This window comes from Myotis nattereri, assembly GCF_964212035.1.
Source record: "Myotis nattereri genome assembly, chromosome: 1".
Lineage (NCBI taxonomy): Eukaryota > Metazoa > Chordata > Mammalia > Chiroptera > Vespertilionidae > Myotis > Myotis nattereri.
In genome coordinates this window covers 10,501,559-10,518,397 of record NC_138075.1, presented here as the reverse complement: position 1 = coordinate 10,518,397, position 16,839 = coordinate 10,501,559, and the positions used below count along the sequence as shown (strand labels likewise).

At 40.1% G+C, this 16,839-nt stretch overlaps 1 protein-coding gene across 1 annotated transcript in view; it reads right to left on the bottom strand.

The window, feature by feature from the left end:
- Positions 1 to 16,002, bottom strand: part of TRIP11 (thyroid hormone receptor interactor 11) — a 62,180-nt gene extending 46,178 nt beyond the window's left edge. The window contains exons 1-4 of the mRNA XM_081097397.1: positions 15,445 to 16,002; positions 11,330 to 11,391; positions 5,377 to 5,487; positions 2,114 to 2,395 (exon numbers count right to left, since the gene is read on the bottom strand). Coding sequence (XP_080953523.1) covers positions 2,114 to 2,395; positions 5,377 to 5,487; positions 11,330 to 11,391; positions 15,445 to 15,583 — 594 coding nt within the window. The 5' untranslated portion in view covers positions 15,584 to 16,002. The remainder of the gene's footprint in view (positions 1 to 2,113; positions 2,396 to 5,376; positions 5,488 to 11,329; positions 11,392 to 15,444) is intronic.
- Between the last annotated feature and the right edge of the window lie 837 nt (positions 16,003 to 16,839).

The window sequence follows — 16,839 nt, the reverse complement described above, 5'->3', positions numbered from 1 at the left end:
GATCCCTCAGCCCAGCCTGTGCCCTCTCGTAGTCTGGGAGCCCTCAGGGGATGTCCAACCGATTGCTTAGGCTCGCTCCCCACAGGGGCCTAAGCCATCAGTCGAACATCCTTAGCACTGCCTTGGAGGTGGGAGAGGCTCCTGCCACCACCGCTGCACTCGCCAGCCATGAGCCCGGCTTCTGGCTGAGCAGTGCTCCCCCTGTGGGAGTGCACTGACCATCAGGGGTAGCTCCTGCATTGAGTGTCTGCCTCTTGCTGGTCAGTGCATATTATAGCAAACAGTCGTTCCACCGTTGGGCCAAAACCAGCTCTCCGACATCCCCCGAGGGGTCCCAGATTGCGAGAGGGTGCAGGCCAGGCCAAAGGACCCCACCAGTGCACCATCAGGGCCAGGGAGGGACGTGGGAGGTTGGCGAGCCAGGGAGGGACCACAGGAGGACTCCAGGGCGTGTCCGGCCCATCTAGCTCAGTCCCAATCGGCTGGACCCCAGCAGCAAGTTAACCTACCGGTCAGAGCGTCTGCCCCCTGGTGGTCAGTGCACCTCATAGCGACTGGTTGACCAGTCGACTGCCCCCTGGTGTTCAGTGCACATCATATAGTTGAGCGACCTTAGCATATCATTAGCATATTACGCTTTGATTGGTTGAATGGCCAACTGGATGACTGGACACAGCATACTAGGCTTTTATTATATAGGATCATATAACATATATTGGGATAGTATATATGGAAACATCTTGTAAAGTATAATACAAATATTAACTTTTATTATGCCTTGCTAGAAAATTAAGTTCCCTGAAAGGTCCCAATTATGCCTTTTTCACCTTTATATCCCAGTACAGGTCTGTCATATAGTAGGCATTCAAGGAATGCTTAAGTAAACATACAAAAAATCCATCTCTTCCTTATGAAATCTTACCCTAAGCAATGTTTCTTAAACTGTTTTACTCATATTACCAGAATCACCTTATGATTTATTTTTTGAATGCAGTTTTCAACACCTCAAAATAGGCTACAAAATCTTAATCTCTTAAGGGAGGACAGGGAATCGACAATATTATCAAGTTCCCCAGGTTATTCTTACATGTACAAAGTTTAAGAACTACTACCACACATAAGATGGACAGACAGATCATTCTCTCCAGATTTACTTTGAATATTAGAAATGTCTAGCAACTTGGGAAGCCGGAAATAATTTTAATTGGGAGGATTTCTCCTTTACATAATTAGATTACACTCACAAAAAGACAGAAAATACTTCATTTTTCTATACACTCATGAATTAAACCCATATGAACAATGTGCCAGTGTATTTTTTCTGTCCCAGTATATTCTGAATCTCATATCTATTGACAGCCTTAGCAGTACATATAAAATCTGATATATAAGACAAAAAAGCATTCCCTGGAAGAAAGTTTACAGCCCAAAATAGCAAGTATTTAATTTCTAATGCATGAGAAACAACACAAAATAGTTTTTAATTTTTTAAAAAATATATTTCTTTATTGATTTCAGAGAGGAAGGGAGAAGGAGAGAGAGATAGAAACATCAATGAGAGAAAACCATTGATCGGCTGCCTCCTGCAATATCCCCAGCTGGGGATTGAGCCCGCAACCCAGGCATGTGCCCTTGGCCGGAATCGAACCTGGGACCCTTCAGTCCGCAGGCTGATGCTCTATCCACTGGGCCAAGCTGGCTAGGGTCAAAATAGTTATTAAAATTTATAATACCAATTCTCAGATTTTCATTTTACATGTAATTAATGCAAACAGAAACCTCAAACAATATCTAAGCAAGTAGTTTCAAATCTCGTGCCTTGGAGCCCTGATTTCCAGCAGCAAAGCCTTAGGAACTCCAGGGAAAAACGTGCTGGTTCAACCACAGCAACTCCACTTTTATTTTGAAAATTTCTTCCCAATATTGTGCAGAAGGGGAAACTGAGGCTGAGAGAGAAAGATGATCTGATTACAATCACTTAGAAAGTTATTGGCAGAATTAGAATGCAAGTTTCGATTTTCTAGTCCATAGTTCTGATAATGAAATCTCTACACATAGCACCCGTATTTTCACCCACTCCAAGTTTCTAAAAATTCATGAAAAGTTTACCTACCTGAGCAATATGCCTCCAATGTGCAACTTCAGATTCAAGCCTTGAAATTTCATTTGACAATCTGTTTATTTCTTGTTGTGATGAAATTACATCACCAAAGTCCATGTCATCATCGTGGAAAGCTGCAGCATGATGGCTGATACCATAATTGAATGATGATGATGATGCAGTGGTTGTGGGCACACTGCCAGCTCCTGAATTTACAGACTGAGCAGCAGACTGCAGCTTTAGCAATTGATCCTGTAGTGCAATCTGTCTTGCTTTAAGATGGCTGATTTCCACCTATATATTTATAATCCATATTTCAGAGAAGGTACTTTAAAATAACCATATTCTAGATCAGTGGTTCTCAACCTTCCTAATGCCGTGACCCTTTAATACAGTTCCTCAGGTTGTGGTGACCCCCAATTTCATTGTTACAAATTGAACATAATTAAAGCATAGTGATTAATCACAAAAACAATATGTGATTATATGTGTGTTTTCCGATGGTCTTAGGCGACCCCTGTGAAAGGGTCGTTCGACCCCCAAAGGGGTTGCGACCCACAGGTTGAGAACCGCTGTTCTAGATTCATAAAATTAAAAGTCATAATAATTTAACAATATCCAATGATTGTATGCTATCAACTTAATCTAAGTTTTCTATAACATCTCAACCATACATTTTTATTTAAAAGCAAATATAATTACCATAGTTAAAGCATAGATAATGTTTCACTCAGATGGTAACTAAAGCAATGGGATTTCTCAGTTAAACATGGATTTACTAGCTTCTATGTATCAGGTAGGATAGACTATTCCTCAGAGTTTTGTTTGTGATTATCAAACCTCAAATGATGAGGAAGTAAAAGCTGTGTTAGCCTATGCATTGGAAAGTTTCTTGAGAACATTTGTTGGAAGACTCTTATGTAACTGATTATGGCTGGATTTAGGCTTAAAATGCACCATGAATCAGGAATAACTTTGTTGTGGTCTGTATAATGCTATTGGGAGAATGCTTTGATTTATTAATCCAGTCTTCTCAGATATGATAACACAGTGAGACTATAGTTACTGGCTCATGCATTGACAGAAGGCTTGGCTTTAGTCTTGGCAAAGAGGGGCTAATGAAAATTTGACTCTACTCAGGGAGAAAACATACTAAAGATTCTAAAACCCTGAGCAGAGTATTGATAAGTCATTGTCCAAAAGAAATTATGAACACAGGACTTAACCATAATGCCACATGCACCTGAGACAAAACATAGAAGCTAGAGAGCTCTGAAATAAGCTTCCTAAAATATTCAAGCTAGTCCAGAAGACACCCTTCCGCAACGAGGAAAACTGGATACTTGAAAAGACAAGCCACCAAGTAATACAGCATTTCTACATGGGTAACCTCAACCAACTAGACAAACACCAAACACAACTATGTCAAATGTCACAGCAAACAGGTTTTGCACATCGGAGTTCCTTCTCTAATTGAGGTTCTAATAGTAGTGCACAGATTTCATTCATTTTTCTATACACAGTATGAGGCAAATTGCATCTTTAAGGAATATGAACATCACAGTGAGGACAACAAATAGATTCTGCTAAAGTATATTCATATATTATCTTTCATTCTGGTAAAGAGTACTAAAATGCACAATTTTTTTCAAATGTAGCTACAATACAAAGAAAGTTCTCATTATACAAGAGACATTTATATCAAGTTGTAGAGTTAAAAAGTGTAAACTCTAATAATAACAAAGGCATTTCTAAACTTGAATTCTTAATTTGGGGGTCTAATATCAATAGTTAAGTAGAATATAAAATGCCAAAGTTTTCCACAGTGGTATTTTCAATGAAACCACCTATGAAGTTTTCAAAAAATACCAATAGCAGGGCCTCTTCCCAGTATGCTAACCCAGAATCTCCTGGAAAACATGAGCTGGTGTATTTTTTAAGTGTCGCTTATGATTCAGCTATAAACCCCTGGATGTGAACTATTGCTCTATTGTAATATCTGTAAGTCAGTGCTACTCAAAGCGTGATGTGTGGACTGATGCCATGAATGTTTGCTACCTGTCCATGAAAAGTACAGAAATTCAAAAGGCTTAGTCTTTTAAACCAATTTGACAGAATAATTTTATATCTGTTGAGCCTTTTAAAATAAGGTGGGTTTTTAATTTGAACTTGTAGTTATGCGTTTTTATATTCATTTTTGTAGTAATTCATTCTATTATACTTTATGAAATAAATTCCCAACAGACTGGAAATTAAGCTCTTCTTTAAATGTGTGTATTTACTTTTAAGATGGTTTGCTTTAATTTTTCATCTTAATACGTCACTAAAAGAACTAAAAATCAGTGCATCTAAATTTAAAAAACCCAAATATGAATTTATGGTAGAAATGAACATTTTATCAACAAAATGAAGAATACCCAAGTGATCTGGATAATTAACCAAGACATGGTTCTATTCAATAGAAGTGTTAACTGAATTCTAGTTATGTACTGAACACTAAAGAGAATTCAACAACAGAATGAAACATAGAGACATAGTCTATATTTTAAGGATTCATGATAACACTGGTTATATTGTATAATATTTATTACCAGAACTGCAAAGAAAAGCTAATTCCAAAATACCTATTTCTGTCAAACTAAAGGAGAAAAAATTTATATGACAGTATAAGTCAACTATGAAATACTTAATATTCTGTTTTTCCATGGAAAAATCAAGTAAATGCCAACATATATTAACACTTGTAGTTAAAATTAGCAATGATCACAGATTTCAAACAATTTCAGGTAGAGAGATAAGAAATTAGGTTTCATAAAATGAGAAATTCTAAGCAACAGGTGCCTAAAGATATTTTATACCAGAGGCCCTACGCATAAAATTAGTGCAAGAGTAGGCCTTCCTTCCTCTGGCTGCCGGCACCAGCTTCTCTCTGGCACCCAGGACCCGGCTTCCCTCCCAGCCGAAGCCCCGGCTTCGTTAGGAAGGACGTCTGGTCTAATTAGCATATTATGCTTTTATTTTTATAGATAGGACTTTTCTTCTTTGGGAAAGCAGAAATTAAACTCCACAAAGGTTAGTTTATGTAACATAAACATAATAAAAAAGCTTACAGAGTTCTTGTTAAATTAATGATAACAAACTGAGTTGGTAATTATTAACTTCAACACCCTTTCCATATTTTTAAGGATCTAAATATAGCTCGATTTATCTTACAATTCTTGAAAACTTCCTAGATACTGTTCAGTGAAGTATGAAGTAACTGTAATAACCTTTACCTCTTTCTGTTGCAGCTCATTTCGGTAACTGGTAGATTGGTGCTTTATTTGAAGCTCAGAAGCTTCATGCTTTTCTTCTAGATCAGAACAAAGTTTCTTTAGTCTTTCATTCTAGAAGCAAAGAAAAAAGTATTTTAACAAAGTGACTAAAAAGTAAAACGTTAGTAATAGTTATTTCACGGCATTATGAAAACAATGCTTTATACAAAAAAAAAAGATGTAAAAAATAGATGTGACAGAATTCTGGTCTTTAAAATACGCGTTTCATTAAAGCTACTAGTGCAATAAGCATGTTTATAGAGATTATGCATAATTCTAAAGCAAAATTAAAAAATAAATCTTTCTGCCCTAACCGGTTTGGCTCAGTGGATAGAGCGTCAGCCTGCGGACTCAAGGGTCCCAGGTTCGATTCCAGTCAAGGGCATGTACCTTGGTTGCAGGCACATCCCCAATAGGGAGTGTGCAGGAGGCAGCTGATCAATGTTTCTAACTCTCTATCCCTTTCCCTTCCTCTCTGTAAAAAATCAATAAAATATATTTTTAAAAATAAATAAATAAATAAATAAATAAATCTTTCTCAGTTTGATTTTCTGCTAAAACCAAACCACTGATCAATGTTTACCCCATCTTTTTATACAGAGTATCTAGCATATAATAGGCAGTAAATGTCTGGTAAATGAATGAACTAGATTACATACTTAAACTTTTGTTTTCTCTCCAAACAGAAGAACTTTCTTAAAGAAATATTTTTTAAAAAGACTTCTGGCTGAAGTACAGACAGGAGGCCAAAGCCTTACATCACTTGTCTGCCTAAATCCCAGGGGCACCTCTAAAAATCGAATGTAAAAACTACTTGGTTTGAAAAACTACAGTTTGAATTATACAAAATATTCTAAGTATAATTCAATGAATCTAGATATCACAGTCCTTTATTTTAAGATATTGACATGTACAAAAATATTAAATTTTATATACCTAAATATTAAATCTTGACCTGTTATCATTCTCTGAAATCTGAATGAATAAGTACATAATGGAGCAAGAGAAATGAACCCTAAAACTTTCTGCAAAAAGGAATTTACAAATTATTACAGATAATAATTTACTAAGACTTCTACTAATATATCTACAAACACAGTTTAACAATAATAACTGAGTCTGAGGAGCCTGATGGTGGAAAAGAAAGCTGCTGCTAGGAGGCAAAGACTTTTTCACTTTGAGGATGTCATCTGTTCTCTTCTTATATTCGAGGAATCCTATATAATAAAAGGCAAATATGCAAATTGTCCCCTCAACCAGCAGTTCGACCAGGAGTTCAACCAGGGGCTGGCCCCTTCTCCGGCAGGACCCCACCCATGCATGAATTCATGCACCGGGCCTCTAGTTTCTTATATTGACAGATGTGAAAATTATGATCCAGGGAGATTATGTGAATTCCTAGAGAACAATCAGTGGAGTAAATTAATGGAAAAATTAGAATATACACAAATCCTAGTTTGGGAGACTATCTCCAGAAATCTAACCAGGCCTTGGTTATGTTGAAGAAATATTAATAAGAAACAGGACTAATGGTCACACAACCACTTTCTATTCTATTGGCTGCTCTTACATGATTTTCTGTTAACATGAAAAACACCACACATAACTGAAGCAATACAATATAGTGAAGTCAAAGCCTAGTCATAAAAATCCACTCTAGGCTTTTTCACAAACAATACATACGACTACCTGTAACTCTGCTGAATAAGTATAACTCAAAAACTCTAAATTTGGCCAATATCTAATTGGCTGCCTCTCCTCATCTCCCTAGCTGTGTGAATCAGAAAGGTTAATAAAGCACATGAAGGACAGACTTCATGTGCTGACCCATAACACACCAGGAACTGTCATGGGCTATTTCTATTATGTGGAATATGAAGCCGAGGGGGCTAGTCTGAAAGGAGAAAAGAATAAACACAAAAAAGAAGAGAGGAGCTAGACAGAGAGAGATTCCTGAGGGCTCCAGTTCTGGTTGCAGATCCTTCTCAAAGACTGGCTCCAATTTCTGCCTCTGGAATCCATGATACTCTTATTCTGAAATTATTCCATTCTGCTTAATCCTTGTTATACCATCAAGGTCTACTGGACCAATTTTAGCCTATGAGTTTCCTGTTTGAGTAGTCCTAACTATCAAAAAAGATTGAGGCTCATGCCCTGCTGGTTTTCTCAGTGGTTATAGAGCGTTGGCCCACTGACCCAAGTGTCACAGGTTCAACTGCTGGCACACACCTTGGTTGTAGCTTCCCTAGCCTGGTCAGGACGCCTGCAGGAGACAACCGATCGATGTGTCTCTCTCACATCAATGCTTCTCTGTCTCTCTCTCCCCCTCCCTCCCTCCCTTCCACTCTGTCTAGAAATCAAAGGAAAAAATATGCTCAGGTGAGGATTGAAAAAATAAATAAATAAATAACTGATCTTCATGACTTTTCTTCTTTTTTTAGAGATCTTCCAATAAACAAAGAGAAAATACATTTATTTAACAGCATAAAATTCATTCTATCTTGAAAGTACCACAGGATACATTGGGCCCTTTTATAAGTCTAAGAACAATCATGGGATTATAATGATCTTGTTTTCCATATCTTGAAACATTTTGCTATTTTATCATCCTAAGAATTATTTTGTCATTATTCATCAATTATTCCCACTATGCTAAAAACTAATTAAATAATAAGAAAATGAAAGACTGGTGGAATCTTCTAAAAGAATGATGCAATAATGAACTAACCAGTTTTCTGACTGTGTTGCCCAATGTATTGCATCATCTTTTTAAAAAGATAAAAACTATCTGGCGATCTCATCTTTGTAGCTTTTTTTTTTTTTTTTTTTTGCTTTCATTGGACACAGTTGAAAATTCAGAATTTTCATTTTTTAACAAAGAGAAGAAAACAAAAAATTTAAACAATTATTACACAACTAAGAAGATTGATGCAAAGAGATAGAAAAAAGCATTCTAGAGTCTAAGAGTTATGGTGAAACTGAGTATAGAAGCAAAATCTCAGACAAATCTTCAAATAACAATATCCTCAGTAAATTTTCTCAAACTCAAGAACTGATGACTCAACAATATATCCCTAAGAATAAAAAGGAGCCCTGACTGGTTTGGCTCAGTGGATAGAGCGTCAGCATGCGGACTGAAAGGTCCCAGGTTCGATTCCAGTCAAGGGCATGTACCTTGGTCCCGGGCACAACCCCAGTGGGAGGTGTGCAGGAGGCAGCTGATCTGATGGATGTTTCTCTCTCATCGATGTTTCTAACTCTCTATCCCTCTCCCTTCTTCTCTGTGGAAAATCAACAAAATATATTTTTTCAAAAAAAGAGACATATGTAATACCCTTTGTAATACTTTAAGCAATAAAACAATTTAAAAAAAGAATAAAAAGGAAATATAGTGTTCTCATCAAGTTAGTCATTCAATAAGAAAATATTTTATTTCACAATGTGTTTTGACAAGAACTTGAACCATTCCCACTGTGCTAAATGGATATGTGACAGTATTCTTTCATTATGAACATTTGAACATTTATTTGATATAGTTCATACAGGGGTAAATGCTGAAGGCAGATGACTGGGAGGAAACAGATAACTTAAAGATGAAAAAAATTCAAAGGATTGATCCTTTAAATTGGCATTAATAAATCTAAGAATAAAAATGTTTTGCAGCCGAAACCGGTTTGGCTTAGTGGATAGATCGTGGGCCTGCGGACTGAAAGGTCCCAGGTTCGATTCCGGTCAAGGGCATGTACCTTGGTTGCAGGCACATCCCCAGTAGGTGATGTGCAGGAGGCAGCTGATTGATGTTTCTCTCTCATTGATGTTTCTAACTCTCTATCTCTCTCCCTTCCTCTCTGTAAAAATCAATAAAATATATTTTTAAAAAAAATAAAAATAAATAAAAAAAATGTTTTGCAATTATAGAGCAAAGATGACAAGCAAAATCATGAACCATCAGAGTTTTCAAAAGTATTGGGTTTAGTGACACAAATAAAGAAATAGAAGTTAAATAAATAAGCTAATATCTATTAGAAATATAAGTGGATCTAGAATCAGTATTTACAAGATAAGATATAATCCAGTTCATGCATAAGAGTTAATAAGCAGTAAATTGCATTCAAAGAACATTGCCTATTTTGAGTATATGTTTTTAAAACCAGAAACATATAGAACAATATTTTGGATTTGCTATATAAGCTCTTATTAAAATATTTAATAAAATTTTTCACTATGACTTCATTCTTACTTCTGTAAATTACTTATAAAATGATTTAATATTTAAAAAATTTAAAAAGCCCATTGGATCCAGATGGCAAATGTAATAACTATTTTTCTTGGTATAGAGGGTTAAATTTGCTTAGATTGGTTGCTGTTACTTGCAACTAAAGAAACCCAGCCAATTCAGTCACCTTCAAATACTAACATCTGTATAGAAGTCTAATTTCCTCTGGAAAACACACTGCACTCTGTCTAAACTAAAACTTTATACTGTAAGTTCCCTGATGGCTTCAATCATATCTTCACCTTATTCTTTCATTGCACAGTCACATAAGGATTTAGGGTGTGAAATGCTTATGTGCTGACATAAGGCAAGAATCATGTACATTTAAAATCACCTTAGAAAACAAAGCCCTTGGGAAGCCCAATAGTATGTTTTCCTCTAGTACTTGAGTAGCTCACATTACTTTGAATAAGCACCAAAAGAGGAAGTAGGTTTTCATTTGGGGATGTGTCATACTAAAAATATGTATTTCTAAACACTAGAATCATATTTGCCATGTAGCCCAATGGTAACACGAGAGATTAGACCTGAGATCAAAGAGGGATGGAAGGTTTCTTTCTATCTCCCTTCTCAAGCTCTGTAACAGAGCAGACATTCATTAAGATCGTTAACCCTATTTACTATTTCCCCCCAAAATGTACACTGGTAAATTTACCAAAATTAATGCTACTACACACAACTGCCATATAATTTTTCTGGATGGTCTGTACTAAAGGTTTCTCTAGGGACTACAGGAACAATTTCCTATCTCAGTCTTACAAAAAAGAAGAAATTAAGTTCACCTGTCACAAAAGCATCTACTTACTAAGTAATTACAGAAAACGTCTCTAACGTGTCACCAACCTGCCCTTTTCTATGGAGGCAAAATATCACTGTAATTCTTCTTGAGAGGTCTTCTGTTTGCAAATTCTGCAATCTCATCTTGGTAATCTCGATCAAAACTCAAAAATGCTTGCTGTAAGTAAATTTTTTCAAATTCAATTTTCTCTTTTTATGAGCTTAACAGACAGGAAAACATGCTTGTTACAGTCCTCTAAGAATGTCTTTTCCTAAAATATGATTGTGTTCCCTCAATGCTCTTATTTTTGGACTAAATCACTGAATGTCTCATACTTTATAACAGATCTCACTTTAAATCCTTTCATGTTCTCTGTGGCTTTCCTTTGAACCCTTTCCAAGTTTTCCTCATCCCTATTAAGTATGCATAATGTCCAGAGTTAGACACCACAAGGCACTAACTAGTAATGAAAAAGATGATAAAAGTAATTTGCTATACCTATATTATTAATTTTTCTGTATACAAACATTACACTTAAGTGTGCAATTTAATTTAGCACAGTCAGAACACAGTAAATCCTTGACAATAATAAACTGTTACCATTATTATTTCGATATTTAGCAGTTTTCCTACTCCCAGCATAGAGAAGCAGAGATGGAAATATTACACAGCAAAGTGCAGTAACATATATAGTCTTCATCTAAAGGAAGGTGATAATGCTTTAAAAAACTTAAAGAGCAAGAGACAAAAAGTGGCAAAGCAGTGTATTAAAAAGAGAGGACCAAAATAAAGCATGAATAACTTTCATGACTTTGAAAAAGAAAAATCTAAGTTCAACAGTAGTCTTTAATTTTCCTTACCTCTGATCTTAAGATTGCATGAATGGCTTCAATTTCCTCTCTCCTAGAATTAGGTAATTCTGCTATAAAAGAAACAGCACATACTGAATATACAATCAACACCATATAGACTAATAAACAGGCTCTGTAAGGGAAATATACTGCACTGAGCTTTAAACAATGGTATGCTGATCCTAGAATCTATTCAGAAGATAAATATTATTTGATCTTATCACTACTTCCTACTGCTACAAGTGTTCTTTACTGTCAGAGAAGTCATTCTTTTTGCCTATCTTATACACCCTAGGATATCCTCCTTTATTCCTTGGAAGTGTTCATTAAAGTTTGGAAAATTAAGTTTTACAAATGAAATCTCTCTGTGTTTAGATGAAATTTATGCAACTGGGTTTTAAGGCCTTATTTCTAACTTCTGCTCCCACTACTATCAAATAATTAATGACCTAGAAACAAAGAATGAAAATATGCTACAAGAACACTTATTTCAAATAACATAGACACAATTTATTTACAATAGGAACAGCTCAGCGAAGCTAGTGTTGCTCAGTGGCTGAGCCTTGATCCTTGGTTGGAACCCTGTCAGGGCACAGGACTGGGTTATGGGCTCGATCCCCAGTAGGGGGCTTGCAGGAGGCAACTGATTGATGAGTCTCTCTCATCATTGACGTTTCTATCTCTAGCTCCCTCTCCCTTCCTCTCTTTGAAATAAATTTAAAAAAAAAAATTTGTCTAATAGGAATAGCTTAGTGTAGGTTCACACACTTTCATATACCAGTAAGAAAAGAATCAGAGGCCAGTAGTGGCAACGCACCATTCATGCGACCAGAAAATTATCATGCACAGTTAGGTTTTTTCCTAAGTACTAGTATTTTTCATTACTCATAGCACTTCAATACTATAAAAATAAGTTCTCTGAATTACAGTTTAAATTGGAAGAAAATACAAGTGGCGTACAATAAAAGTGACAAACCCACTCTTCTTGTTTTGAAAATCACCAGGTGCAGTTGCTTCTGTGGTTGTTTATACATCTTGTTTAAAACTCTGACAGGACTGTCTAACTGCTAGTCAGAAGAGAACAAATTATAATCTAATCTGTTTAGGAAGGTAATTATAGACCAGCAATTGTTTCAAAGAGGGATAAAACAAAGTTACCCCTCCCTCCCCCACCCAAAAAAAATCTTGGCCTTTTTAAGAATAAAGGGGCGATGTAATACAAAAAATTATTCCTCACACAGGGAAAACAAAAACAATAGCTACTGTTTAGTAATGCTTACTATTCTCTAGGCACAGTGCTAAGTGTTTTATACTCATGACATCATTTAATCCTCCCAACCTCATGATAGATATGATTATCCCTATTTAACAGATAAGGAAACTCTGCCTTTTAGAGATTAAATACTTAATAATTTGCCAAAGAGCCCACAATTTTTAATATATGGAAGGAGAATTTCAACCCATGTTTGACTTAATATCCCAAGCTCCTAACCTTGAATAAATCAGTACAGTGTTTGCTTGGTAGAATAGCAGCTTTCTGATATTGTAAACACAGATGATTTTCAAGCTATACCAACAGTACTATTTGAGAACTATTATCTTGTTCACCGCTGACACAGGATACACACTCAATAAATACTTGTTGCATGAATCAATGAACTGGACTCTGACCTGATCTTTAAATGATTTATAAAACCAGTAATTAGGTGTTAAGCAAGTCCTATTTTAATACAAAGGAAAACAAAAGCACTAAGCAACTTTGAAGATTTTTAATCACTGAGCAAAATTTTTACTGAGCATCCACTATGTACCAGGGAAGATGCCACATAAGGAAAAATAAAATACAGTCCTCACCCTGGGCACCAAGAGATAAATGACAACTCAACATGGTGAGTGCGGTCAGAGACTCACAAAGTTCTGCTAGAACACAGATCGCCTGCAATCAATCTAACCTGCCATGGAGTGAGAACAGTCCCACCAAGCCCCTGGCATGTGAGCGGGGTCACACAGGAAAAATTGTCTCCCATGCAGAGGCACAAAGTTCCACGTGGCATTGCTCTGGATGCAAGCACGTATGTGTATGTGTATGTGTATGTGTATGTGTATGTGTATGTGAATGTGCATTATGTTTGTCAATTGGAAGAGAACGGGAGGGAACAAGAGGTAAGACTGGAAAAGGTAGGTTGAACCCAGATAAGATAGGTTTCTGGTCTCCCAAAATTAAGAGGTTTGGATTTTATCAAGGAAGTCATGGTCAAGAGATTTTAAAGCACATTTGTTTTAGAAGAGTAACTGGCAACTCAATAGAAAATGGAGTGGAACGGGGAGAAATGAATGACAGGATGGGAAAGATAATGGGGTATAAACTAAAGAAATAGGAGTAATAAGGAAAGGACAGATAAAAGTAACAATTCTGGCTCAGGATGACCAAGATTAGTGACCAATTGGAAGATGAAAAAGAGGCAAAGCAAAGACGACAAACATTTCTATTCTCGGAGACTGGTGGATGGTGAAACCAGTAAGATTGAGGCTATAGGAACACATTTGGTGGGAAGAACAAAATTAATTCCACCTTAAGCCTGCAGGACATACAGGTTGGGGTAGGCATATTTTCTGGTTTAGGGTCAAAGAAATGGCCAGCAGTTTTCCCCTGTGCGGTATACAATAGTCCCTCCCCGCGTCAGGGGCCCTTCCCTGCCTCTGACTGACCTCCCTGACCCTCTCCTTCCCCAACACAAAGAATCCCTTTCACCCCCATTCCCAACCGGCCCCACCCCAGGGATACCCCACGCAGTGAAATGGATTTCGGGAGCGCACCAATTTTCCTCCCCTCTAAACGCACCCACAAAAATTCTAAATTTAAGTACTGTCTTTTTGTCAAACTCACTTTCCTTCAGCCAAACACACATGAAGGCTCAGTCCAAACAGGATTTTAGAAATCAACCCAGAGTGCTAAGGGTACTGAGGCACAAAAAGTAAAGCTGCCAAAGGAACTGCTGTCGTCCTGGGCCTGGAGGCAAACCCAGGTCGGGGCTCCAGAGCCCCTCTGAGCCCGCCCCTCGCGGGGGCCGTGACCCCTCTTCCCGCTCCTGGCGGCTGCTCTCCACCCTCTCCACGCCTCCGCAAACAGTCTTTGTAATAAACCCATTTAGGATGGTCCTAAAAAAGAAAAAAAGGACTCTTCTGATCTAAATACTACTTGTTGAAAGAAGTATCAAGAAATCAAAATAGTAAGTAACCATCCAACAACGCGCAACTCTGAGTCGCTGTTCATCAGTTAAACCAAAACGAGGGCTTAAAAAACGAGGGAAGGTGGCTAAGGATACCCCCGCAGAACAGACTCTCTCCCTTGTTCCACCGGGCGATTGGGCGGAAACACACATAAAAAATATATAAAATAACGAACGGGAAAAACAGCTGTGTTTCACTAACAGTATATTCAAACCGGACAAGCACTTCGTGAGTGACTGCCATTGTTACATAAACCAAAGGGAATAAAAGCGACTGTGGGTCATACACACATCATTAAAAAAAAAACAAAAAAAAAAACAGCCCTGACTGGTTTGGCTCAGTGGATAGAGCGTCGGCCTGGGGACTGGAGGGTCCCGGGTTCGATTCCGGTCAGGGGCATGTACCTCGGTTGCGGGCACATCCCCAGTAAGGGGGTGTGCAAAAGGCAGCTGATCGATGTTTCTCTCTCATCGATGTTTCTTGCTCTCTGTCCCTCTCCCTTCCTCTCTGTGGAAAATCAATAAAATATATTTAAAACAACAACAACTGTCAGATCAAGGAAAAGTATCCAAAATCAGTTCCGCCCCCAAGTTCAGGACAAAGCGAGCGGTGGGCGTGGACGAACCAAACAAAAATAAAACGACTCCCCGCAGGAGCAGCGCCGCTCCGCCCGGAGGAATCCCGACACGTCCGGGGCGGAGAACCCGACCTCCTCCCGGAGGCCAGCGGCCTTTCCACCGGGAAACCCGGGTCGGAGGAGGCGAAGGGAGCGCCGATCGCGAAGGGGCGGGGTGACCTCCCCGGCGGCCCGTCCGCGTCCCGGACAGAGGGAGGTGGGGACCGAACGCACGCTCCCGGGGCCCACAAGGCCCTCCCCTCGCCCCAGCTGGTACCTTCCACTTCCTCCGCGCCCTCCATCAGCATGTCCTTCGTAAAGTTTGAAATCTGGCCCGTGAGGGAAGCCAGGCTGCCCCCGACCTGACCCAGCGACTGGCCCAAGCCGGAGCCGAGGCCCCCCAACCAGGAAGACATCGCCGCGGGTTAGAGAACCACCCGATCCGCTCCGCTCCGGGAAAGCGCGTCCGGCGCCGTCCGACGACCCCCGCCGCCGAACGTCCTGGAGCGGCTGCCTTCGCTCCAAAATCTAAACCCTCAGGATGCGATGACACCCGGCGGGGTTCCTAGGCAACGCGGGCTTCGGGGGCTCCCACCAACGTCCCGTTCCGCATAGAAACGCGGAGGCCCGGCCTGGGCCTTTCCCGGGGGCCCGCCTCCGGTCACACGGTCACCCCCGCGGGGCCTCGGCTCATCCCCGCGACTTCCCGCCGTCCAGCTGGGCCGCCTCTCCCTCTGCTTCAGTGACTCGCCCCAGTTCTGTGAGCAACTCCTGCCAACTCGACGCCGGCCGCCATGACAGCCACTCGCAACGCGGCAACGGACCATAGAGAGGCGCCGCGGTGGCCTAGAAGGGCCCTGCGGAGCCGGCGGACGTGTCCTTAGCGCAAGGGAGCGTGGGATCGCGGAAGACCCAGCGCGGGTCAGCTGGGGCCGCTGCCCGGGGCTGAGCGCGAGGTCGCGCTCCAGGTCGCGCGCCGGCGGGGCCCGCGGGGCTGTCGGCGGGCGGAGGTTGTGTGTCAGGCGGAGCCCGCCCTCGCTGGGTGCGCCCCGAAGCCGACGTGGCCCGGAACCCCGTGGGCTCAGTGTTGGTGGAACCTGAGTGTTTTGATTCTGACGCCCGCGAAGGCAGTGGTGCGAGGAGACTGGCGGGGTCGCTCCACCGCGCGGGAAGAGGCTTCGCACAGCTGATCACCGGTTACTGTGTCGGTTGTTAAACAGCCTGTCAAGGGGGCGGGGGGGCTACAGCCCCAACCGGTTTGGCTCAGTGGATAGAGCGTCGGCCTGCGGACTGAAGGGCCCCAGATTCGATTCCGGTCAAGGGCATGTACCTGGGTTGCGGGCACATCCCCAGTGGGGAGTGTGCAGGAGGCAGCTGATCGATGTTTCTCTCTCATAGATGTTTCTCTCTATTCCTCTCTGTAAAAAAATATTTTAAAAAGGGGGGGGGGGGCTACAAATAGCAGATTGCACTATTTGTGGATGGAACACGGCGATGCCTCCACTCTGGGAATCTGAGGGCACCAGGCAAGCTCTCCCTGAAACTGGGATAGTTTTAAAGGAACACTTGCATCTCGTTCCGGAAGTGTTGGTTAAACATTTGCCCACGGGTTAGAGGTGCAGACCCTGGGACTGCCTGCCTGGGGCTCACTCGTTAGCTTGCATGACCTTGA